Source organism: Taudactylus pleione, unplaced genomic scaffold (genome assembly GCF_031769625.1).
Source record: "Taudactylus pleione unplaced genomic scaffold, aTauple2 ptg000229l, whole genome shotgun sequence".
Lineage (NCBI taxonomy): Eukaryota > Metazoa > Chordata > Amphibia > Anura > Myobatrachidae > Taudactylus > Taudactylus pleione.
In genome coordinates this window covers 3,461,811-3,489,098 of record NW_028284631.1, presented here as the reverse complement: position 1 = coordinate 3,489,098, position 27,288 = coordinate 3,461,811, and the positions used below count along the sequence as shown (strand labels likewise).

The 27,288-nt window shown below is 44.9% G+C and overlaps 1 protein-coding gene and 1 long non-coding RNA gene across 8 annotated transcripts in view; one reads left to right on the top strand and one right to left on the bottom strand.

Annotated features, from left to right (window-relative positions):
• Window positions 1-13,599, top strand: part of KIF1A (kinesin family member 1A) — a 238,983-nt gene extending 225,384 nt beyond the window's left edge. For all 7 annotated transcript variants that reach the window (XM_088479232.1, XM_088479230.1, XM_088479228.1 and 4 more), the window contains 6 exons: window positions 2,483-2,560; window positions 3,506-3,630; window positions 4,854-4,991; window positions 5,948-6,140; window positions 6,618-6,736; window positions 7,182-13,599. In XM_088479232.1, coding sequence (XP_088335358.1) covers window positions 2,483-2,560; window positions 3,506-3,630; window positions 4,854-4,991; window positions 5,948-6,140; window positions 6,618-6,736; window positions 7,182-7,224 — 696 coding nt within the window. In that variant the 3' untranslated portion in view covers window positions 7,225-13,599. The remainder of the gene's footprint in view (window positions 1-2,482; window positions 2,561-3,505; window positions 3,631-4,853; window positions 4,992-5,947; window positions 6,141-6,617; window positions 6,737-7,181) is intronic.
• LOC148517041 (uncharacterized) overlaps window positions 1-26,676 on the bottom strand; it is a 31,346-nt gene extending 4,670 nt beyond the window's left edge. The window contains exons 1-3 of the long non-coding RNA XR_015879335.1: window positions 26,599-26,676; window positions 14,097-14,189; window positions 4,817-4,966 (exon numbers count right to left, since the gene is read on the bottom strand). This is a non-coding gene — a long non-coding RNA (uncharacterized LOC148517041). The remainder of the gene's footprint in view (window positions 1-4,816; window positions 4,967-14,096; window positions 14,190-26,598) is intronic.
• Window positions 26,677-27,288: the final 612 nt, after the last annotated feature.

The window sequence follows — 27,288 nt, the reverse complement described above, 5'->3', positions numbered from 1 at the left end:
ACATAGGAGGTGACCACATGTAAGGCAGGAGAATAATTATGCATTAAACATCAACAAGAATAAACAGGAGCTTTTTAGTTCCCAATTTGATTAATTATTTCCATCAACTAAACACATTTCTATTCTACTATTTGTTACAAATACATTAATAAATAATTTCAAATAAGAAATATTACAATAAAATTAAGGGAAATTGCAATAAATGAACTTATGGCCCGATTCATTACGGATCGCAGCTGCAATTACGCACGCAGACCGACTGCAAAAATATGCTAATGTTTGAATTCGCTATACCGTCACAGCCTAACATAAGGACGCCCACTTCCCTATACTCACATCCGTAATACTTAGCAAAACAGCGAAACCATCGGTAACATCGAGTAACACACACAATTGCACAATGTCAGACCTTACTCAGAAATTGCTAACCTCATCGCATGCGGTGGGAGCTAAAGCTGCGTATACCGCAGTGGCTAATTTATGCACATCCCTGTAACAGCGTTTAAAAGCACTGACACGCCTGCATTTCACCGACCCCCCCCGTCATCACCCCCAAACGCTCACTTCCTGTCAATCACTCTGCGATGGGTTTGCGTAGTGTCTGCGATCGCAGTGTGATCGCAGTGAGGCCTTCATGCATGCGCAGAACGCAACAATCGTCTGTCTACGTGTGTAATCGCAGTTGCGATCTGTAATGAATCAGGCCCCTGGTTCCAATGGACGTACCAATGAGTTGTAAAAAATAATTGTGCATCAAATTAAATTTCACACTATCTAAAATACATTGTTTTAAATTTTCACTTTTATCTGTATTATAAAGACAACATTGTAGGGCCAATAGGTCTTCACTAGAATCTATGATGGTATAAAGACTATTTATATCTGCCACCCTGCAAAATCAATATTTTTTCATTTACTTAAACAAAAAAATCACTGGTATCTTTTATATATGTCATATGATGGATTATTTTGAACCAAAGGTTGGAGGTGGTGGTCAACCCAAGTGGATAAATTATTGGTGATTCTATTGACACCCGCAGTATATAGGATGACATGAGGGATTCTGTTTGTTTTTATAAACTTTAGGAAGAACATAAATTACGGGTTTAGATGGATTTTTATATATCTATAAATTAAAGTTCTCCTTCTGTATTTGTGCATTCTCTAAAAGCCCTATTAGTCAAATTGGTGAATTCTTCTTAATATTATCTGTTGGATGTGTTGAAAGGTTTTATATGTATTACCATAGATGTCGGAACATTTGAAAGGCGCATCAGCTATGGACGGTCAGGGGATGTGCTCTATAGCAATAGGCTGCATGGCCCCTGCACCGCACGAAGAAGGTATAATGCGCGGTCTTTAAAATAAAAAACACACATTACACCATCTCCTCTGTGTGTTGCAGGGGCTGTGCAGCCTATTGCTATAAAGCACACCCACAGACCGTCCGGGGCAGTCGCTACAGACCCCGCACGCTATGATTTTATGTTGCCCCCCCACATAAAATTGTTCCGACGCCCCTGTGTGTCACCGTTATCCAATTGTCTTTTGTTTTATTTCATTTTTATTACCTTCCAAATTCATTAACCCCCCCCCCCCCCCCCTACATTTTTACTCCCAATTTTTTCTCCTTTGGTCAAATTCAGATGTTTTTTCTTTTTCTTTTGGCCCAAATGTTCCAATTCCTCAACAACTAATTTGTTAACGGTTTCAAAAAAATACCTTTTAAATAAGATGGATGGGAAAGGTGGATTCCTTCTTAAATGTATGTTTTCCTGCACTATCTATGTCGTCAATTTTATTATTGTTAATTTACAAATAGATTTTTGAAGGGTTATAAAAGTACTGAAAGAATCCAACTCCGTGGGGAAGAGGAGAATTTTAGACCTGTACTCAACAGGGAATGTTCATCTTTTGCATATATTTTTGTACTGAGATTATAAATGTTATCATCTCTCAATATTGAATAATTTTCAATGTCTTTATTCATATCCTCATTGTTAATAGTTACCCCTATTTTATCAATATTCTCTCTATTCGTGTTTTTTTTGTTTGTTTGTTTCTTATGGTATTTTTTCTATTGCCCCTTTTTTCCCCATTTTTTTCGTGGAATTGCTTAAATCTCCTAATTTTCTGTTCCTTAAAAAAAAATATTTCTTTCTTCTCCCAATCCCTGATATGTACTTGACAGTGGGATTTTAAATTCTCTATTGATGAAAGATTCCCTTCTTTTATATGTATAGTTTTTTATATGTATGGTCTTTTTATATGGCATAATATTCAATTCTAGGTGACACCTATGAGGATTAAAGAGACACATCTGCTAATAGTGCAATTTTGTTGAACGTTTATATGGTTATATATAATTATTTATGGTTTGTTAAATACATCGCTGTCTAGTTCACTGCTATTATGTTTGTTATTAATAGAAAATAATGTTTGTAGTACTGGTCACTAATTTTGGCATATGAATATTTTACAGTGTCTTCGCCTGCTCACCCACACATTTAACAGAGAGTACACTTACAGCCATGTGTGTGTAAGCGCCAGTGAGAGCAAGGTGAGAGATCCCCATTGGAGCTAGGTCTTTGTACTGTACATATCAATCTGAAATAAACATTATCTATTCTATGAACCCGTTGATACCATGTAATAGATCCTTACCATGTAATAGACCCTTTGTTCCTTACTACAAATGGATTCCATTAAAAACTCACAATGAATCTACAATATCTGCAATGAATCTAGTCTTGGAGAGAGACAAAGTGGAGATGTTGTGCAAAGCAACCAATCAGCTTCTGTCGTTTATCTAACACTGTCGTTTATCTAACACTTATTCTGTCGTTTATCTAACACAGTCTTGGAAATGACAGTTAGATGCTGATTGGTTGCTTTGGACGAGATGTAGTGATGATGCAGCCGCCAGTCTCAATGCCAACAGCAGAAACCTGGCAAGGGATGTAACATAGGCGTCGAAATACCAACGCCTATGTTAATCCCGACACCGGAAAGCAGAGGACGCCAGCCCGAATGAAGGTAAATCCGGGGCGCTCTTAGCGTTAGCCGCGCAGGGGGGGGGGGGGAGAGGGTTAGTATTAGGGAGTCTAGGGGGTTAGCGTTAGGTGTGGGGAAGGGGGGAATTAGAGTTTGGCACCCCTAGGAGGGAGGGTTAGAGTTAAGCACCACCGGGGGGGGACGTTAGGTTTAGGCATTCCCCTGGGAGGGTTAGGTTTAGGGAGCGGGGAGGGGGTGTTACATTTAGGCACCCGTGGGGGGGAGGTTAGGCACCACTAAGGGAGGGTTAGGGGGGGGACAAGGGAGGGTTAGTATACTTACCTATCCCAATCGGGATCTCCTCATGTCGAGCATCCGCTGTCGGGATTTGAACCGGTGGCTAAACAGCTGCCGGCATTTCAATCCCATTCTGCTTTGGGCAACTACTCCACTTTATCTCTCGCCAAGGCTTGATACATCTCCCCTAATGTGTCATCATTTGTATTTTCAGCTTTCTGAGATGTCAGTCACACTTCTACGTGACCCCTCTCTTCCTGGCCTTGGGGTGTCGTCTCTCACGCCATCTAGCACCTGTCCCTCCCTTGTAGAAGGACGATACTGCAGCCCTGAGTCCAGGTCAGATATGAGCATCAGTCAGTAAAAGTTCTGCATGGACAACCTGTGTAAAAACATTGCTGCTTCCTTCATTTATGTGTTCTTTGTAGAGATGTGCAGGTTCGGTTTACTCGGTTCTTTTCGCCACATTAGCGCAAGTTCGGATTTATCTTATTGGCTATCCAGCTGTCACATGTTTTGGATGGCCAATAAGATAATTCCGAGCTAATCCGAACTTGCACTAATGTGGCGAAAAGAACCGAGTAAAACCGAACACACACATCTCTAGTTCTTTGTAGCTTCAGGGATGTATGACAAAGGCTGATAATGGTCTAACTATAGCAAGCAGCGAGACGGGTGCTTTACTTGTGTAACTTATACTGGATCAGAGTAATGTAATTGCTTCCTAGTTACAGCACATTTGTTCCCAGGTGAATATAACGAGTAACATATGTGTTAGGCTTTGGTGTAGTTCCACAGCTTAGACTACTTAGATTACAGGTAAGAAGTCAGAATTGGATGAGGGCCCAAAATTTATTTATTTAATTATTATTTATTACCAGTTATTTATATAGCGCACACAGAGAATATATTCGGCCATTCACATCAGTCCCTGCCCCAGTGGAGCTTACAATCTATATTCCCTACCACATGCACACGCACTAGGGGTAATTTTTGTTAGGAGCCAATTAACCTACCAGTATATTTTTGGAGTGTGGGAGGAAACTGGAGTACCCGGAGGAAACCCACGCAAGCATAGAATATACAAACTCCACACAGTTAGGGCCGTAGTGGGTATCGAACCAACGACCTCAGTGCTGTGAGGCAGTAATGCTACCATTACACCATCTGTGCTGCCCAAAATAATATTAGGACACAAGGGAAGAGCTAAGTGCCCTTATGTATATTCCATTACTCGGAAACCTAATGGTGACCCCAAAGCAATACATCAGTTCTGCTCTTGCCTCTTTATGAAACCAGCATTCAAATGAATTCTGTGAATGGCGTCATCCTAAAAGGAATTTGCAGCAATTTATGAAAAAGACACACGTATAAAAACAAACTGTAAGGGTATGTTAATGCAGATTAAACTTAATTTGGATAAAGCTTTAAATGGTTTATACACTCCACCGAATCATTGAATTGAAGTAAAGTACACAGAGGTGTGACAACATAGATCTGCAGTACATTATAGTGTTCTAATTACCATGTCCTTTTCTCCCGTCTGCCTTAAACTTCCACAGTCCCCAGCCTCTCTCATGCGCATTTACCTCTGAGAGGGACCCTCCGAGCCCCTTGGGGGAGCTGCAGAAGTCACCCAGTACAGGACTCAAGACCCCTCTTAGCTTGTTTGTTCCTGACATACAAGAAATCCGAGTTAGGTAAGTAGACAAATTGATTGAAGTTACCATTCTGTATCTAATGCCTGGGAAATATTTATGATTTAATATAAGATGATTTAAACATATATTAATACCAGTCAAAAAAGCTTCCAAATGGGTTAGTCTGAGCAATAGCCATCTAAGATGGTGATCCCCCCCCTTCCCCAGCCTCCCCAAAAAACAGAATGTGAATGAAATTACATTTTTCATGAGGTAGACTGTGAGCACGCACTAGAGATTCTGTACATTTACCTTCCCCCTTCTCTCTGGTTACCACCTTAATAGATGATTGAAGGAGGAAGCATATGTGACACACACGAATCGCCTGCACTTCCTCTTGCACATACTATATTAGCAGTATTAGTGACCTATAGCATTAATAGAACATGTACAGTGCAGGGGGACACTCTATTTTCATCTTTTTCTCCTGTCACTCACCACACTGCTAATACAGTGACAGCGCGAGATAGTGCTTTCATTGGGGCCTTTGTCACTCTGAGCTTCAGTGATGTAGAAGCAATGTACCTAGTGAGGCAGGGAAAGCAGAGGGCAGTGCTGCAAATGATGCCACAGGTGGCATAGCACTGAGGAGCAAATAACGTTACATTTTCATTTTTCGATGATCACATCCCTGGGAATGTGGGAATGAATTTCTATGTGTAAGTATTCTGAATTAAACAGCTCCAGTGGGAGGATAAAACATAACTGGTCAAGGAAATCCAGGCCATTTGTAAGCCATAGTCATACCCTGTCACCACAAATGTAGGGTACAGTAGCGTGGAGTCCTGCATGTATTATAACAGCATAACAGCTGGGGCTAATACATTTAGGAAGATCCTCTCATTGCACATTGGTATATGGCTTTACACAGGTGGTACGTTTTAGATGTGACAATAGTGATTACCAGTTCAATTGATTTTACACTCAAAGCTTTTCTTTTTGCACATTCCTCACAGCCCTATTGTTTCTAAGAAGGGGTACCTACACTTCCTGGAGCCTCACACAGGGGGCTGGGTAAAGAGGTATGTGGTGGTCAGACGTCCCTATGTCTACATCTACAATAGTGATCGGGACTCAGTGGAGAGAGCCATCCTTAATCTCTCACAGGCCCAAGTGGAATACAGTGAGGATCAACAGGCCATGCTGAAGGTAAAGCCATGCTGTGTTCCCATACTACTGTATTCATGGAGGGAAGTTCTGTACCAATGCTTGGTTGGATGAGATTCAGGGTTCCCCAATTTAAAGAAACCAACCACTCCTGTGAACAGAACTCAGGATGTAGAATGCACCCTTCCTTTCTTTTAGGTTCCAAATAGGCTAAAACATTTGTACAGACTTATTCTTGCATATACTGTTATGCTGGGTGCAACTGGAGTTCCATTATTGGACAATAAGCATTGTGGGATAAAGATTGTGGGTGGAAAAAAGAGACTGGTCTGAAAAAATATGGACACATGGGAGGTAACATGTGTAATTTAACATTTTGTTAGACCAGCAGATTAATTTGGGCTCTACCACCAATCATGAGATACAGGTAATGGGAAGAATCAGTTGTTACACTGTGAGAAGGAATTCCCTGGTGAGACTTCTATTGTACTAGTACACGTCTTGTTCTTACTTCTGCAGACCCCCAACACGTTCGCTGTGTGCACACAACACCGCGGCATTCTGCTGCAGGCCAGCAATGATAAGGACATGCATGACTGGCTCTACGCCTTCAACCCTCTTCTGGCCGGCTCCATTCGGTGAGGCTGTGTGATGGACTGCAGGGGAAGACAGGTCCCCTACATGGCTGGGCTGGAAGATATATACTATAGTAGCTGGCATTGTGTTTTTGCATGAGACTAAAAAAGGATGCAGTCTGACTGTACAGAAGACACAGCACTGCCAATGATCACGACACACAATTTGTAGATATGATGTAAAACAATATTTAGGATAGTTCTATGTCAGTAATTGAGTATAATGCAATAATTCTCTTTTGTAAATGCAATCGGTGAGGGAAATTAGTTCTTTAAAGCATTTGTTGAGAGCACTAGACTGTCACAAACAGCATTTTTGGCGTGTATGGTTCACACTCGGAGAGTCTGCAATGAATGTGTCTGGTGTGGGTCCTGTGTGGAATGAAATTCACGGCTCCTTCATTGACTCTCTGTCTCTATCTTTCTTGTCTCTCTGCTCCTCTCTTAGGTCCAAACTGTCTCGACGCAGAACAGCCCAAATGAGAATTTAATGGGATGCAAACACTTTTCCCTGCTTTTATCAACATGTTACGCCATTAATTCACCCCCCAAACCTGCACATGACAGCTCCTCTAAGCTCCATGCTCACGCTTTCTCCTACTGCTCCACTGTAGATCTCCTGTACCCTTCTTAATGCCTAGGAGATAACATGCGGCTTTCCAGTTGTTCTTGAAATACATCTCTCAGCGATCTGAGAGTTCTGCATTAACAGCTGGAGACTCTCATGTTGCCTACACTTGGTGCAGGGAATCTCACTGTGTTCCACCCTTTGCTCTATATTTCTCCTTTCTTCAATGCACTACACTATGGGCAGGCAGCAATGACCCTTTGCATGCAGGAAGACGTAGTAGGTGGTTTCAGGAAATGATATTTTGCTGGTCTCAGTGGTCACAATACAATGCCTGTAAACCGGTTTGAAGTTGATCACCTGAATAGTGAGTTCCATTTTTAGGCAGGAAGTTAAGGAAATAATAAAGAGAGGATTCTGAATAATGTAGATCCCTAGTAAGAGACGTTATGGAGTAATAATTTGTAGAAGAAACATGTGATAACAAAACTTTTATGTCCTCTCCTATTATGTGAAGTCTTCTAAAACATGAAACACACACCTGAAAATGTACATACCATCTACACACAGTGCAGGCAGCCATTTTGTGGTCTTGAGAACTGGTGACATCACTGTGGCATGAAGGGGCAGTCACGTTCCTTGGTAACGTCACTGGCTCCTAGTATATGATAGTCGGCTTTTTCACCAATTTTAGTTCAGCTCACAAAATGGCTCTATCCACGGCTGCTCACTATTTTATACATTCTCTTACCAATGTTGGCCACGCGATCTTCATTCAAACACATGCACTTCCTTAGTTACAATTCTTATGAATATAACAAGCTGACACTAATCTGTCTAGGGTGGGTCATGCTGTCACATAATAAGTCTGTCTATAAGAGGCACAAGAAATGTGACACTTTGTAGTCTGATTACATGATACTAAGACCTTGCTGGTTACTTTGAACAATGCCATGTTATACTGGTTGTATTTGTCATATGTATGTACTTATAATTTCACATGTAGGATCATGTTTTTGAGACTACAGTTCCGTGAGAACTTACGTCAACCCAAAAGAAGTCTGTGCACATATACACCAAAGAGAGGGGAACCGGGAATCGGATATACTTAACATAATTTCTCCATTACTACTCTATGCACTTTAATAATGAATCTTTAAGAAGCAGCATCTTATAGCTCACTCACTACCTACACTCGTTAATGAGAAGGCAATGTATAATAGCATTTTACTTCTTCACCCCACTGTGAAATTGCCTTCAAGAAAACACAAAGATATATTAACATAAATAAGATGTAAAGAAAACCGGAAGAGATTGGAGACATCATCTATAGATGCTAATCAAAACACCATTGAATGCACTTGAGGCTGATCTTGCTCTTGGTTGGGAAGTGTTAGCACTGGGTTATCGCATGTTGTTGGGATGCCATAGTATGGGTTTCTAGGACCTCCATTCTCATGGTCAGCCAGCCTGAGACTATGAGGTCCGATCATCTCAGACTTGGACTGCTGTATGTCTGAGGCCAGCTAACCTACGGAGCATACAGTCCCAAATGAAACAGACCCAGTTATAGGAATTATTGAACAAGAGTGAGAAGTATGTTATCAAATGCCTTCACTGACCATGTATCAAGCTATATTTAGTGTCCACTTCACTTCTGGCCTCCATATCTACAACAGAAAATAGTGTCTGTGATAAAGTCTACAGAATCACTTAGAAGAGTCCATCATGGTGCTGACTGGACCTTTACCAGATATGTTTGCAGGTAGTGTAACCTTTAGGAATCAGGAAAGGAATGATCCAAACATGTCCTGGATTCTATAACTGTATTATTACATATTGATTTGCATCTTGGGTAGTGAATTTGTTGCTTTGAAAGTTAAAAATGACTGTCTTACTCTTGTACAGTATAATATGTCAATGTCACATTAATGAGCTGTGGAGAGATTGCATAACAGGCTACACAATTTTGTATGTTAGAATGAGTGTTGCATGCTACAGCAGTCAGCAGCTTTATTTAACTAAATTATACATTTCTCATTGTACATAACTACAATACTTTATGGGGAAAATAAATGTAATTTAATTTTTTTTTATAAATTTGTCATTTGCCATCACAATTCAAAAAATTCCAAGATATTACCAAAATTATACCCAGTTTATGTTACCATATTTAAAATAATTATTTGCAATTGTGACCTATTCTGTTAAAAATGTTTTCTATATCTTAACTTTGGTGTATACTGCTCTGCTCTCTGTCACAAACATTAAAGGTGTCGGTAGCTGATTTGGAGGGGGGGTGTTGGGGGGAGATTCCCCAGGGCATGTGCCTCCCTTTGTCATTTCCGGCAAGTGGCGCAATAATTAGGTAAATTGACGTAAATACAAGATGTGGCTATTAAATAATGAGACTGATGCTATCATTTATTTAATTATATTAAGTATATTTTAACTCCCCTTCTATATACTCCCTTCCTGCATCCACACACCGCTGCATTCTTATTTTCCATTGGTCACAGCCGTACTGTAGCTCATTATCTGTCAGCTGTCTCAACAGCTCCGTTGTTTTCTTCTTTACCTCAGTAACTGATGCAAAACGGGTTCCCTTTGGTACAGATATGACTTTAGGGAAAAGAAAGAAGTCACACGGTGCTAGGTCTGGTAAGTATGGAGGGTGTTCTAGCACTGTAATCTGTTTCTCGGGCAGACACTGTGTGGGCTGGTGCGTTGTCCTGATAGAGCAGGGGTGGGGAACTTTGTCTGCCGAGGGCCATTTTGATATATATATAACATTATTCGCGGGCCCGGTGCAGGCCACACCCCCTGAGTGTGATGTCACACAGGGCGGGGCTACAATCGCCGGTGATAACAGCAATGCCTGGAGGATACTCCTGGGAGCTGTAAGGGCAGTGGTGTGACTGTCTGAAGAGTCCTGAGAACATTTGTTTAGTAATGTTGATTTACTGTTGCGCCTTCTGGTACCCAGTCTAAAATAACACCCTTGATATCAAAGAAAACAATTAACCTGGCTTTGAATTTGGATTTGCTTTTGCCGTACTTTCTTCATTCTTGGTGATGATGGTGTTTCCAGTGCATGGACTGGCGTTTTGTCTCAGGATCCATGGGAGATCCATGTTTCATCACAGGTAATAACTTTATCTAAAAAATGCAAATCCTCTTAAATTTGTTCCAAAATGTCTGTACAAATTCGCTTTTGATTTTCTTTTTGCTCAGCAGTGAGAAGCCTTGGAACTTAGCACAAACTTTTGTCATGTTAAGATCTTGATGCAAAACTTGCCTAAGAGTTTTTTTGTCGATGTTCACCATTTCTGCTGTCATTTGGGTGATGAGTCGACGGTCAATTCGAACAATTTTCAAAAATGTTTCCACATTTCCATTTGTTTTTGAAGTACAAGGCCTTCCAGGATGTTCATCATCTTCAACATCCCCACGACCGTCACTAAATCTTTTTTGCCACTCAAACACACGTGCCCCTTAAGCCTCGGATAACATACGGAAAGACTCAGTGGGCGTTTTGTTCAGTTTAAACATTTTAAGTTACCACGTTGCTCTTTTGAACTTTTTTTTTGCTCTTTTGAATTTTTTAACTAAGGGCCCGATTCAGACCCGGTCGCTAAGCCGCGAACGCGCGCTGTGGCCAATAGTCGCCCGTCTGTGCATGCGTATGCCTCAATATGTGCATGCGCGAGTCACTCACTGCGATCGGGAATTGTGTGCTCGTAGTACACAGACTGGACGCTACTTTGAGTGACAGAATGTGCCGTTTGTGGGTGGTAATGGGAAGATGCTTGTCGAGTGATGCTGCGAGGCGTTTCTGGGCGTCAAAACGGAGTTTAATGGGTGTGCATAATTAGCATGGAAGCGCCATTGTACACGTCACTTGGTTGTATTTCAGCCTGCAGTGATCGCAGTGCTTGCGGCGGGGTAGGGTCTACCTCAAGCGCTGCGTGCAGCTACGATGGCTCTCGATGGTTCTCATTAACGATACACTTCCTGGAGATGACGTGTGTTAAGAGAGAAAAATGGGCATCTTTATACCGGCGTGCGCTCACTCTGCCGTCGCTCTCTAAGACATAGAGGGCATCCTTACACCTGCCAATGCGATCGAGGAATTTGCATCCTCGGCCCATTTTGGCTGCGAGAGAATGCAGCTTAGCGTCCGGGTCTGACTCGACCCCTAAGTGTTTTTACAATCTTTGCTCTTTTGAACTAAGTGTTTTTACAATGCACGGGAAAAACACAACTTCTCAAACGCTGTGTGACAACAAACTATCTGTGCGAGAGGGGTGAAACTTGCAAAGCCGTTTTGGGATAGTCCAAAGTCAATGTTCCCCCACTCTCTTTTAGCTCATGGAGTACAGTCTCGTTATTTAATAGGCACACCTCATACAGCATATATGCGCAGAAGAGTAGCAAAGACTCCGGCACTCTTTGCTATCTTTTGCTCCTGTGGTGGGGCACACAGGTGCCCTTTCTTTTGGGGGGGGGGGCATCCACTGATTGATATTATCTACCTTTACATGACTATTTTATATACAATTTTAAAAACAACAGTGTCTTGTAGTTTGCTTCTGTACTGTTCAGCAATTCTTTATTCAGGCAGCCTTCTTCATGTGGTGCACCCTTGAGATGTGGCTCAAAACCGCACTGTGAATACAACCATATCCCAAGGCAGGGAAGATCATATCTGCCTTAAGACACACAAGGAAGCAAGACACGTAATAGTAAAAGTTGCACAAGGGCATATACCAACCAATCAATGAAAGTCATCTGGAAGTGGACAACCACTAGACAGCAGATAATATGGAAGGACAGCAATGCACAATGGGTAGATGTGCAGCAAATGCTTTGTCCAAGTACAGGAGATGTGTCATTCATTATACTGAAGTTATCTGAGGGCCATCTGATACATATATGCATACTGCAGACTAGTGAAATGATGTATATACTATAAGTATAATGGCACAGTCATGTACACTAACTTATTATTTTATGTAAAATAGGGAAGTTTGTTTTAAAACTATACAGAACAAAAGTTACTTAAGGAGATAGACACAACCGCATGCTGTATGGGGATTTGATATGTGAGGCAATTTGCAGTCCTACCAGTGAACTCTGTGTTACTTTATGTATATGAAATATAACTAACTAAAATAATATATGGTTAAATTACTGTTGGAGCAGATAGAGATCCCAATGATTTTGTAAATCCCATTATTTTGGCCAGAAAACTGATCATCTATGGAAGTGCTTATTCTGCATAGCATAACCTTGTCTGTATAACTGAACATGTATAAAGTGTTTCATACATACTGTATCATGTCTTGTGCCTCTTATACAGTTTTCTGTTTAATTGTAATTTATTACACTGTGTTGGTACAGTATAGTTGGTTTTTTGACTATGTAATATAATGGTTTAGAAAAAAAAAAAAAATGTTAATCTGGAATGTGCTACTATTACAAACATTATAATGCAGTATACAATAAAACTTGGCTTTGAAGATTTTCCAGTGATAAAACGAACGGCTACCCAACACGCATTAATTACAGCGCCACAAGTCCGCTGCCTTGCCTGGAAAAGCGGGACAGAAAGAGTGGCTGTAGAGTGCGGGAGCTGCCTCTTCTGCCTCCCCCTGTCCCGATCAGGCATCCCTATCTGTGCCATGATTAGGCAACCTGTGGCTTTGCGGCATTATAAGAATGCTGTGACTTGTAGTTCTGCACAAGATGGAGAGCCATAGTTGTCCTACCTCAAATCTAGATGGAAATACTATATAGTAAAACCGTTTTGATATTCCCAAGGCTGCAAATATGAATAATAATTGAAAATAACAAGGAGGACCAAGACGTGGCCATGTTGATGGTGGCTAGTAAACCCTATTAGATAACACTGTTACCTTTCAGTAAAACACTTCTTTAGTAAGTGTTATGTATATAAGTGATCACTGCTCTCACAGTCCTGTCATGTAAGCTGTTGTCTGGTGCCGGGGCTGGTGCTCTCATCCCGCCCTGATTCGTGTACAATTTGTCATTCTCTGCCGCCAACGCGCGTTCCAGACCTCTAACACCATATGGAAAGATCTTCCGATAAAGTTGCTGGTCACTCTGCCTTCCATATATTAAAGTATATCAAATGACTGTCAAGCCTATTTATTTAAATATGTATGTATATTAACTACTATAGTAAAACTGTTTTATTTATGCATTGTATCATGTTATACCTGGCAATGTAATTTTAATGACTTAGATGTTAAAATACAGTGCAGCTACATGTTCAGCAAGCATTCATGTTTTCTTTCTATAGCTCTGCTTACTGGTACTTTATAACATGTTATCCTCCTGAGCAGGAGAACAGTCATTGGGCAGTAACATCACTGTCTGGGGAATGGTTTGAATTTCGTGAAATGTGTTTTTATAGCCATTTTATGGACTGAAACTACTATATGTTTATTAGAATAGAGGCCAACATTTCAGTAAAATCTAGTGACATCAGTGAGGATTGAGCACAAAAGTGCCTTATGCCTCAGTGTTTATCATTTGTTCCCCTGATATAGATTTTGACCCTCTCTGTCCGCCCACTTGTAGGTACAGGCTCATTGAGTACTGTTTGCTCCCTACTACCCCCTGTACAACCAATCAGCGGTTGCTTTTACAAGCCTTAGTAAGTCTCTCTATTCTCTTCTCCCCTAACCTCCTACTGTCTTATTATTGTGGTTTTGGTCATCCATTGTATTTTTGCAACATGCAGTATATGTAATTTTGTTATCACTGTACCTTGCTATGGACTCCTTGTGTCACCCAGAGCCGGCCCTAGACATAGGCAAACTATGCAAATGCCTAGGGGCATGCATTCCAAGCCAAGTCAACCTGTAAGGAAAAGATATTAATAATAAGTCTTGGGGGTCTATTCATCATCACTCAGGGGTCTATTTACTAAGCCTTGGATGGAGATAAAGTGGACAGAGATAAAGTCCCAACCAACCATGGCAGTTTGTAGTTCATAGATACCTTCTGCTTACCTTCCTCTTGCGTAATTGTCCGATGTCCCCATATATTAGTATGGGAACAGAGTTCATCAAGCTCCAAAAATACAATGTTTTCGGAGCTTGAGCGCTGGAGCATTCGTCATCTTCAGATGGTGGTTGCTCCCGCTCCGGGCTTGCAACCCGCTCCTTCCCTATGGGAAGGAGTCCCGGGCTGTGTAGAGGGATTCTTTAGGATCCCACCACCCCTGTCCGGCTCCTTCTGCCGGACATCGGGGCTCTTGCGCACATGCGTGACCTGTAGGTCACACATGTGCCCTAGTGTCACTGCTCTGAAGGGAGCAGTGAAAGATTCACTGCCGCTCGTGCGGACAGCTGATTTTCATATCAGCTGTCTCTGCGCCGGAGCAATGATGAATTAGAATGTAAATTAACGGGCTCTGGGGGTCATTCAGACCCGCTCGCGAGCGGACGCTCGCAAGCGGGTCGATGTTGGGCGAATGCGCATGCGCACAATGGAGGGAGCTCCGTCGTGCGCATGCACGAGACCCGGCGAGCGACGAGGAATACGTCGCTCGGGGTCTCGCACCAAAGGGGGCGTGCTGTCGATGGTGAGTGACAGCACGCCCCCTTTGGTGGGCGTGCCTGGGGCGTGGCTGCCAGACGGAGGCGTTCCCATGGGAACGCCTACCGTCTGAAGCCGGCCCCACTGACATCACTAGTGATGTCAGTGGGAGTGATTTTGGCTCTGATAGAGCCAAAATCACTCCAGGGCTTGCGGCAGCGAGCCCTACCGCAGGGTCTCCGTCGCAAGCCCAATGGTCGCGATGGTCTTGACCATCGCGACCATCATCATGGACGCTCGCATAAGCTGTGGCTGGTAACCCACAGCTATACGTGCATCCATAAGGCCGCTCCATTTTCAGGGAGGAGGGCCCTGATTCAGAGCGAGCACTCTGGTCAGAGCGTTCTGCTCTGAATCAGGCCCTCTGTTCGGACCCCGATAATTAACATCAGGAACAGACCCCCTAGTGAGTTAACTGGCTGCATTCTCATAAATATAGGTATCACGCACAAAATGTCTGCCTCCACTCAGTTGGTGATGGTTACACCTTATCAACCCTCTTGGTTACCACTTATTACTTCTCATGAGAATTTTTGTTAAATATATTCATTATTACAAGCAGGGTCGTATTAATGCCCAAGGGTGTACGTGTGCAGCAGGCCCCCTCCTATGAACAGTGGGTGACCCAGCAGCTTACCTTGTGCTCCGGGAAAGCGGGCCCTTCCTCCTACATGGTGCCATCTTCCCAGTGATATCCGGAAAGATGGCACATGCCCACAGACTGTAAGGGTTTTGGCACAGTGCCAGAGTCTTTGCTGCCTCTGCACAGAGCCATCTTCCCGAAGATGTCACTGGGAAGATTGCACCGCAGAGGGGGAGAGACCCACTGGCCGGCACATGGTTAGCATACTCTGGGTGCAGTCCCCACATGTGCACTGCACACCCAGTACTCATTATAAACCAGGGGTGGGGAACCTTTTTCTGTCGAGGGCCATTTTGATATACATAACATTATTCGCGGGTCCGGTGCAGGCCACGCTCCCTCCATGTGATGTCTCACGGAGACGGGGCCACAATCGCCAGTGATTACAGCAATGCCTGGAGCATCCTGAGGATGCTTCGGGGAGCTGAGGGCAGCGGTGTGACCGTCTGAAGCATCCTAAGGACGCTCCAGGTGGCACTGCTGCATAGATTTTGGCTGCAGGGTGCCATTATAGGCACCATACTAACCAGATGAGGCTAGCAGAAAAAAAGTTCAGAGGGCCAGACCAAATTATTCCGGGGCCCTTATATGGCCCCGGGCCTGAGGTTCCCCATCCCTGTTATAAACACACCTAACATTGCAAGGTAGTTGCTTTGTAGCAACACAATACCTAACACCTCCATAGCGTGTCATATATTTGGCAATAGAAGTGTTCTCATTTTTGACAACATAAGGGAGGTAATGTACTGCAGGGTAATAGTGTGACACGTATAACAGAACGGCTTTGCCTATAAACCAGTTTTCATCCATCTACTGTACTGACACAAATGTTTCTGTTCAAACTTTGCCTATGCTAAGAATCCTACTACTAGGGCCCATAGGGGGAGATTTATCAAAGCTTGGAGAGGGATAAAGTGGAGATAAAGGCCCTCATTCAGAGCCGTACGCTCTGAGCAGAGCGCACGCTCTGAATGAGGGCCGCCCTCCATAAAAATGGAGCGTCCTCCTGGACGCTCGTATAGCTGTGGGTCACCACCCACAGCCTATATGAGCGTGCAGTTTGATGGCCGCGATGGTCGTGACCATCGCGACCATCGAAACTGCGAGCCGGAGCCTGCGGTTGAGGTTTTCAACCGCAAGGCCCGGAGTGATTTTGGCTCTATCAGAGCCAAAATCACTCCCACTGACATCACTAGTGATGTCAGTGGGCCGGCTTCTGACGGGAGGCGTTCCCTTAGGAACACCCCCGTCAGGGAGGCACGCCCACCAAAGGGGGCGTGCTGTCAATCAACATCGACAGCACGCTCCCTTTGATCAGACACAACGAGCGAAGGAAAGTCCTTCGCTCGTCGCGTCTGGCGCATGCGCACGACGGAGCTCCCTCCGTCGTGCGCATGCTCAGTGCAGAACATCGACCCACTTGCGAGCGGACAGCCGCTCGCGAGTGGGTCTGAATCAGGGCCAAAGTACCAACCAATAAGCTCCTAACAGCTGATTTGGTTGATACATTATCTCTCTCCACTTAATCTCTCTACAAGCTTTGATAAATCTCTGCATTAGAAGAGTTCTTATAACTTAACTATTGTTCAACACATTTGTGATATTAGTAGTATCTGAAAACCCTGGCTTGTGTGCAGGGCGTCTTAAGAGAGGAGGGGGCCCGTGTGCATTCCCCGTCCGGGGTCCCTTCCTCTCTCCCCAGCAGCCAACTGACACAGCTGGCCAGCCACCGCAGTATCAGTAGACTCTGGAAACTAGAGAGTGTGCCCAGAGTCTCCTGCGCATGTGCAGATCTCCAGGAAAATGGCGTAGCCACCATTTTCCCGGTGATTTCCTTACATTGCATGCGCAAAACACAGGTTAAAAATGTCTGCAGTGGCCATTTTCTGGCATTTTGAGCAGCGCTGAGACACCCGACGCTGGACCTCGGAGAGGTAAGTTTTAGATAATATGGGTTTATAGATAAGCCCCTGCTTGTGTACAGCCACTCAAATTCAGTGGGGATGCACTATTGTGGTTTTTGCGGTCAAACCTCCAAAAACGCCGTATTCGAATGTTTGTCCGCTTACCGCATATGCACCAAGCCCGGGAATGTGATACTTGGATGCGGTGGCAATGCCATCTTTAGATGGCATTGCCCAATAGAAGCATATGGGCTTCTAATCAAGACACCCCCCCCACCCCTGAGATCCCTCCCAGCAACACCCCACAGCACACATACCAGTGGGACTTCTGGGTCATAAGTCCCTTTATCGCAAATGTCAGTTCTTACTGAATGAGCTGTTCATTGTGATTTTATTTGTGCATACTGGTCAAGACCATCGCGACCATCAGGCTTGCGACGAGACCCTTGTGGTAGGGTCTCGTCTGCTGCAAGCCCTGGAGTGCTTTTGGCTCTATCAGAGCCAAAAGCACTCCCACTGACATCATTTGTGATGTCAGTGGGGCCGGCCCCTGACGGTAGGCGTTCCCATGGGAACGCCTCCGTCTGGGCAGCAACGCCCCCGGCATACCCACCAAAGGGGGCGTGCTGTCACTCAACATCGACAGCACGCCCCCTTTGTAGCGAGACCCATAGCGACGGCTTGCCCGTCGCTATGCGGGTCTCGCGCATGCGCACGACGGAGCCGGCTCCCTCGTGCGCATGCGCACTTGGTAAACATCGACCTGCTTGCGAGCACTCAGTGCTCGCAAGCGGGTCTGAATCAGGCCCTCTGTTCCAAGATACCTAACAGTAAGCACTACCTGAACAGTCTGCCAGTACTCTGGCCTTCATTCAGAGGCGGTCGCAAGAAGCGAGTGCTCGCTCTGAATGAGGGCGGCCGCTTGACTTTTCAAGTGCGGCCTCCTGGTCACTAGCTAAGCTGTGGGTTACCACCCACAGCTTTAGCGACCGACCAGGTTGATGGTCGCGATGGTCAAGGCCATCGGGGCTTGCGACGAGAACCTAAGGTTGGGTCTCGGCAACCGCAAGCCCCAGGGAGCTTCCTGCTATGATCGAGCAGGAAGCTCCCCACTGACATCACTGCTGATGTCAGTGCGCCGCCCACAAAACGGCAGGCGTTCCTTAAGGAACGCCTCCGTTTTGGAAACCACCCCCCCGCAACGTCTACAAAATGGGTCGAGCTGTCGATCAACATCGATAGCCGCCCTTTTGTAGTGAGCTCCGGAGCAAGAGAATTTCTCTCTCGCTCCGGGGCTTGCGCACACGCAGTGCAGCCGCTGCGCATGCGCAGGGCCTAAACATCGACCCGGTTGCGAGCGCTCAGCGCTTGTGACCGGGTCTGAATGAGGTCCTCTGTTCCAAGATACCTAACAGTAAGCACTACATGAACAGTGTGCCAGTGCTCTGTACTAAGATATCTACTAGTATGAGCAGTCTCTGTACTGAAATATCTAACAGTAAGCACTACTGAACAGTCTGGAAGTACTCAGTCCATGGCCATAAGGAGGACGGTGTGGCTGGTGCCATTCCAAAGGGTGGCATTCCCTGGTGATGGAACCCGACCAGGGGCAAACACAGGATTTTTATGCTGGGGTTTCCATGTTATATACATGTATATAATATGTGAATACACATACATACATTTATACATATATCATACTTGCCGACATTCCTGGGCAGCTTTCCGGGAACGGCAGGAGGGGACCTGCTGCTCTCCTCTTTGGGGGGCGGGGCCAGATGATAGATGACATTAGGCCCCGTCCCCTTTACAGAAAACCCACGTGATTTGTGGGTCTGTGAGAAGGGGGAGGGGCTAAATTATGCGATTTGCACCATTTAACCCCCCCCCCTACGGACCCAAAAATTCCAGGTAAAATCTCCCCATCCTGCCCACTTCACTAGGAAGTGGACGGGATGCGGGAGGTATGCCTACTCTTCCGGGATGCAGGGGGTTACCCGAAAAATCGTGAGCCTCCTGCGATTCCCAGGAGAGTAGACATGTATGACATACACACACACATATATACACACACACATACCTTACATGCACATATATACAGTACACACACCTATGTCACATATACACAAACAAACTTACCTTGCAGCAGATCTGCCCGGGACAGGACCTAGCAGACTGGCACATTGTTCTTAAGCCGAACCCCCTCGCAGCAAATTGCCACAATTCGCAGGTCAATCGGGAGGGGGGTGGGGCCAATTTACTTGATTTTAATAAAATTACGTCATATTAACTCCGCCTTCTCCATATTGACAAGGTGAATTGTGGCAATTTACCGAAAAGGGACAGGGATTAAGAACATGGTTCCTGCACTTCAGTCTGTTAGGAGGGGTTTCTGGGTACTCAGAAACTCCCCTGCATGCGCTAATGCCGCCATGGTCACCTGCTGCCGCAACCCACCCTCCTCCAGCTTCTGCACTGTATGGTGAGAGACGTCATGACGTCCCTCCTGTTCAAGGAGCTGTAGGACCTGTACAGCTGCTCGGAGCATCCACAGGACACTCCTGGCAGTTTTGTAGGTACCCAAGCATGGCGGTATGCCTTCAGGGTGACGGCAGCAGCACAGGGCACACTGCTGCCCTGTTATGGGGCAAACTCAGAGCCTGATTCTGAGCGCTCGCAAGCGGGTCGATGGTGCGCATGTGCATGACGGAGGCGGCTCCGTCGTGCGCATGCGCGAGACCCGAATAACGACGGCCAAGCCGTCGTCATGGGTCTCGCACCAAAGGGGGCGTGCTGTCGATGGTGATTGACAGCACGCCCCCTTTGGTGGGTGTGCCGGGGGCGCGGCTGCCCAGACGCCTAGGGTCTACCGTCTGGGTCCGGCCCCACTGACATCACTAGTGATGTCAGTGGGAGTGCTTTTGGCTCTGATAGAGCCAAAAGCACTCCTGGGCTTGCGGCAGCGAGACCCTACCGCAGGGTCTCGTCGCAAGCCCGATGATCTTGACCATCGCAATCATCATTTTGGCCGCTCGCTATAGCTGTGGGTGGTCACCCACAGCTATGCAAGCGGCCAGGAGGCCGCTCCAAAAGGGAGCAGGTATGGCCCTGATTCAGAGCGAGCGCTCTGTCAGAGCGTCCGGTTCTGAATCAGGGCCTCAGGACCTAATTCAGAGTCGGTCGTTGCGGCCGCACGGTCGTACGCCACCGATGTTCGCTAAACTGCGCATGCGTAAAGTTCGCAATGCGCGTGCGCAAACTAGCTGCTACGATCAGAAATTGCTCTCTCCTTGAACACAGCCAGGTCGGTAGTTTGAGTGACAGAATGAGGCGTTTGTGGGTGGTAACAGGGGAAGGTGCTTGAAAACGGGGGAGTGGAGATCCGAACACAGGCGTGCCTAATAATGCGAACGGCGTTTTATGGGAGTGCATAATTAACAAAGTAGTGTCATGGCACACGTGACATGGGTGCTTTGTACACTGACCTGATCGTAGTGCTTAAGAGAGGGTATGGTCAACCTTAAGCTCTACGACCAGTTCCGATGGTTACCGATGGTCTCGATTAATCCTTATATGTCCGGAGATGACGTGTAATGCGTACGAGAAGGGGGCGTATTTTTTGTCTTACGGCCGCATCCTCCCCTTGGTCGGCCAGCTAACGATCCGATCTTAAGGACGCAACTTGCGAGTGCATCATTTGCATATCCGGCCCCTTTTCCCTTACGACCGTGCGGCCGCAACGACCGACTCTGAATGAGGTCCTCAGTCTTTAAGTATCTAACAGTAAACACACTACTGAACAGTCTATCAGTACTTTGGTATCTAACAGCAACCACTGCTGAACAGTCTGTTAGTACTTTGGGCCTGATTCAGAGCTGAACGCTCTGACCAGAGCGCTCGCTCTGAATCAGGGCCCTCCTACCTTTTTTTGGAGCGTCCTCATGGACGCTCGCATAGCTGTGGGTTACCACCCACAGCTTATGCGAGCGTCCATGATGATGGTCGCGATGGTCAAGACCATCGCGACCATCGGGCTTGCGACGGAGACCCTGCGGTAGGGTCTCGCTGCTGCAAGCCCTGCAGTGATTTTGGCTCTATCAGAGCCAAAATCACTCCCACTGACATCACTAGTGATGTCAGTGGGGCCGGCTTCAGACGGTAGGCGTTCCCATGGGAACGCCTCCGTCTGGCAGCCACGCCCCTGGCACGCCCACCAAAGGGGGTGTGCTGTCAATCAACATCGACAGCACGCCCCCTCTGGTGCGAGACGCAGAGCGACGGAGAGCCCGTCGCTAGCCGGGTCTCGCGCATGCGCACAACGGAGCTCCCTCCGTCGTGCGCATGCGCAGTGGGGCAACATTGACCCACTTGCGAGCGTCCTGCGCTCGCGAGCGGGTCTGAATGACCCCCTCTGTACAAAGATATCTAGCAGTAAGCACTGAACAGCGTGTCAGTAGTACTAAGGTATAAAACAGCAAGCATTACTAAACAGTCTATCAGTATTAGAACAAATACAAGTTATTGGAAAGTATGAGATGTAATCTATCTGCAATAGTATTCATTTTGCTTCTGTAATGCAATGAAATATAAATGACACCAAATATTTTTAAATCCTACAGTACATGGAAAACCTCCAGTTACAAATGTGAAAGATAAATATTTTGAATAAGAAAGCCTTCAGTCCCCTAATATCCCTACAGATTCAGCTTTCCTAGGCTCTTTATATGGGTCAGATTCAGCAAGGAATGCAGTAGCTTATACGCATGCAGTCAGTTGATTAATTTGCACTGCGCACATGTCGTATGCTAGGCGCTACGTTAGGAATTGCGATCACAGAGGGTACGCAGACCCATGGCAGAGTGATTGACAGGAAGTGTCATTTGTGGGCTGTGACGGGGGGGGGGGGTTGGGGAACGCAGGCGTAAGAGTGCATTTCAATGCCGTTGCAGGGGCGTGCATAAATTATCCACTGCGATACCAGATGCCACCTGAGGCATCATAGCGTGCGCAAAAGTAAGCAATTCCTGATTAAGATCTGAGTTTCCCTAACTGTCCGATGTTACCGATTGTTTCACTATGTTGGTCAAGTATACAGATGTGAGTAAGAGGAAGTGGGTGTCTTTATGTTAGGCTGCGATCACAATGCGAATGGAAACATTTACATGTCAACGCTGATATTAGCAACTACGTTGCATGCGTATAAGCAGAATAGCGATCTGTAGTGAATCAGGCCCAGTGTCATCTGTCACTCTTGTAATGTGCATTTTTCTCCTTGCCTTGTTTCATTGTGGTCCTAACCACAAGCACAGCGCTGTGTCTCTTATTACTGTGATATGTGTCTTCTGAGTGTTTGGGGTGTGGGTTTTTGTGCCCATCAAGGCTCTATGATTTTTACTTTCAGATCACTCTGCAGCGCACTGCACTGAGGGCCTGATTCAGACCCGGTCGCAAGCGCTGAGCGCTCGCAACCGGGTCGATCAGTCGTGCGCATGCGTGAGACCCATCTAGCGACCGGTGCTCCGTCGCTCCGGGTCTCGCACCAAAGGGGACGAGCTGGTGATTGACAGCTCGCCCCGTTTAGTAGGCGTGCAGGGGGGGGTGGCCGGCCAAACGGAGGCGTTCCCGAAGGAACGCCTGCCATTTGGGGGCGGCCCCACTGACATCACCAGTGATGTCAGTGGGAGAGCTTCCGGCTCTATTAGACCCAGAAGCTCTCTGGAGCTTGCGGCCACGAGACCCTACCACAAGGGTCTCGTCGCAAGCCCGATGGTCGCGATGGTTTTGACCATCGCAACCATCAACCTGGCTGCTCGCAATAGCTGTGGGTGGCGGCCAGGAAAAAAAAAAAAAACGCCCTGAGTCAGAGCGAGCGCTCGTTCAGAGCGTCCGTCTCTGAATCAGGCCCTTATGTCCTCCTGATAAAGAAAGGGTTACAGGTCTAAAGAGTGATTCCGGGCTGTGAAACAATTAATACATTAATAAATGTGACAGTTATGCAAATAACAACTCAACTGTGATTACTTTTTTTTTTTTCACAATATTGTTACAATGAACAAATGGGAAAAACATGTTTGTTTTGTGGCACTTATAATATAAACAGCTCATATATATGCAGTCGGACCTGGTTATTTAGGATAATCAGTGAATATCAATATACAGTATATAGCAGATCGATCAGTCGCATTTGACAATGCGCCTGTCTGTTTGTTCAAAAACCGATCAAACCGATTTTCATGAAAGCTGCATCATTTTGAGGTGGAAACTCAGAAATATCCTGCACTTTGTTTCATCTTGATCCGTCACGTTAAAGCTGAGCAATAACAAAAACAAAATTTATTGACATCATCAATGCAAGAGATAGGTGTGGCACCATGCATGTGGCCGGTAAGTGGTGGAGGGAGAGGTGCTTTGGGCCTGCGTTCACATGAATAGGATAGGCTACATAGCAGTCTGTGCACAGGGCACACAGTGGTATTGGTGGGCAGGGGCGCTGACAGCCGAGCCTGGGTGAAAGGGGGCATGGCCTAATAGCGGGAGGCTTGGCCACGCCCAGGGCCGGCAACAGAAATCATGGGACCGGGTACACATTTTTTTAGGGCCCCCCACCATCTAGCAGGTGTAGTGCTCAGGGGGGGGGTCTGGGAAAGGAGAGAGAGAGTACAAAATAGTTATTACACTATGCCACAGGGATACAGAATGTTCTATTACCAATCATTTATTAAACTACACCCTCTGTACAATCCAATCCAAAACCATGTCCCCCCTGCACTCTACCAGCAAAAGGCTTCTTTGACTTATTCTTGTAATTGATATCCGTAGTGTGTATGCATCTGAGCATAAAAATCTCCTTGGGACTGGAAGCAGCCATATCATAGATGGGATTGGTGAATTGTTAATGGAATAATCATTAATATAGTAAATTAATTGCATTATGGGCAAAACATCCCTGTATAGGTTTATAAAGGGATGTTTTGCACATAATGCACATGTGTAGGAGAGAGAAGGAGAAGAGAGAGAGAGAGAAGGAGAAGAGAGAAGGAGAGGAGAGAGGAGAGAGGAGAGAGAGAAAAAAAAAAAAAAAAAGAAACCCACACATAGAAATTGAGTCGGGAGGACACTGAACTGACCTCTCTGCAGCAGGAAACTTCCCGGACAGCAGGCAAAGTAACGGAGACCAGGACCGCATGAACAGGTGGAAACACAGGTCCTTTCACCGCTCTGTCTCAACTCTTTGCGCCGGGGCCGGTCACTAGAGTGTGACGTCAGACCCCCGGCAACTGCACTGAGGTGAAGGTAAGAGAAGGGAGGAGCCGGGAAGGGAAAAAGAGGGGAGTGGGGGTCGGATCATCCCCCTCCTATGCAACGGTTCGTGGCAGGTACTGTAATGAGTCAGGGGAAAGGGAGAATCGATGCACTGACCAGTAGTAGTGTAGGTATGACTAATCAGACATATAACCACTGTTCCCTATTCAAATTGAAAATATAACATATCGTGTAGTGGAGGTGCTCACTAGAGTAAAAACTAGGTTGAAAGGAAAAGAAGAAAAGAAACTCTTATTTTGTGAGCACTCTTATGAAATACGAATTAATTAAAACATAACCTTTAATAATACAAACTAATATATCTATGACAAGGACGAAAGATTAGACAAACAACATTTAACATGAAAGCACCCAGAATATTAGGTCAGTAGGGAGGTCTGAAGGTATATGCTAATTTAGTAAAGCATCCTGTCTCATAAATGACCCCTCTAATCGACATTTAATACAATGGGTGGAAAAATAGAAAGCGTAGTCATAAACTTCAAAAATATTGTTCATCGAACAAGCGGCGAACATTTAAAGCAACATAATAAACACATAATACTACAATGATATTTATGGAGTCACACCACTATGTATAACATACTACCTAAAGAAGATGAAGTATCAGGACGGTCAGGGTCAAGATTAATCCACCTATAATTCTACTTCCCCTCACTTAGCAGAGGCCATCAATGAGGGGTGAGAGATCATCTGGTGGCAATGTTACCCCTGGAAACAACAGCGTACCCGCAACGTTACTCACTATTTCGCTTCTGCTTTTAAGGGTCTTACATGATGCATAGGACCCTTAATGAGAGAGTTACTCTAAATGAGATTGTCATCAGTTAATAGAGCAGATAGTCAAAAAGGTGAGTAACCTATCATAGTTGAATACTATTCGAACATAATCTCAGTTGTTTAAACAAAATAACATAAAAAGGTCTCGTCCTGTATTAACTACTATAGTATGGTCTCGAGTAGTAAAAGGGATAATGAATTGGTATATTGCATCCTTTAACAACAAGGCCTTACACAAGCAGAATATATTGGAGGTATGGGTACAAAAATGACAAGCTTTGTTGTTGATTATACACCCGGACTGATAATCTATACATAAGGGTAGTTGATACCGAGAAAATGCTGACATTCAGATACACAAAATTATCTGTTTTTAGTACACTTGGACTCATAAAAAAGGTACAAAGATTTCATCATATGTAGATGTTAATCATATAATATTCACACATACAATACAACAATGGAATAGCATTTACTGCCTTCTAATTGAGGACTTGGTTAGTAACAACATTTGACCTTCATGAGGACAATCAAGTAATAAAATAAATAATGATGTCACATGAAATGCAAAATGTGAAAAGAAAATGCCTTAAATAGGGCAGTTTCCCAGTGATTGGGTGCCCTGACACATAGTAATCAACTAAATAGTGTAGCCAACGTACTAAACCAATATTGCATCAATTACAGCAGAAAAATCGAGAGAATATCATTATTCCAGTATAAATATGTGCGTGTACACAGTGTGACACACCTACACCCTGTAGAAGGTGGTGAAATCATATGTGGAGCAGTGTCCCAATCCTAACCCACTACCCGAGTAATGTCACATTTTAAACTGTACAAAGACATAATGCCAGTTGGTATATCTATAGTCCAAGTAGTTACCAATAAATACTCCACCTATGGTGTGCACTAACATCCCCCATACCTAAATGGAGCGACTCACCATGTCAAGACACATGGGATGCGGGTCACCTAGAGGGAGCAACAGCAAACATAAACAGCAAGGTATACTGACTGGTGGATGGGGTGTCCTGTGTGGCGCCAGCGCAGACACCCTCCTGCCGACGAGCGTTTCGCCAGAGGCTTGTTCACGGAGGAAGCAGCATGGCAGTCCCAGGTAAGTTAGCATAGTTATGCTCTGCACTGTCCAATCGCATCCCTGTGCCTCGTAATTGACATGGCCTCGAGCCAAGCAGCAAGTGGCCAATAGCGTCATTGTTGTGTTTGATTGTCAGAGTAGCTGACCAATGAATAAAAGGCCTCCATTATTACTATGTTCAAAGGGTAAGCATTGATGGTAAATCTCCAAAGCAACCTGCCACATATAGAAACCGACATTTATATAATACCATAACTAAATGCTTTAAACAGTAAATAAAGAATATTCCTTTCTCATTTATTAATCATGTCTAATCTATATTGTATTGATGTCAAATTCTTTACTAATCACTCACTGATATAAAGCACATATCTATAAAAAGATGGGGAGAGTAATTTGCAATCCCATTACTAATTATTAGCCTTACCTTTTAATTGCATATACTGATGTCGTTGAAAAAATTCAAAGACAGTAAATATATATGGTGAAAAAAGTGGGAGATGCCATATCATAAGTGTTGTCATTAAAAATAAAAAAGATTTAAAAATTCAATAATTTAAAAATATTTTGAAGACGGGGAGGAACGCAAATAACCAATAAAAAATG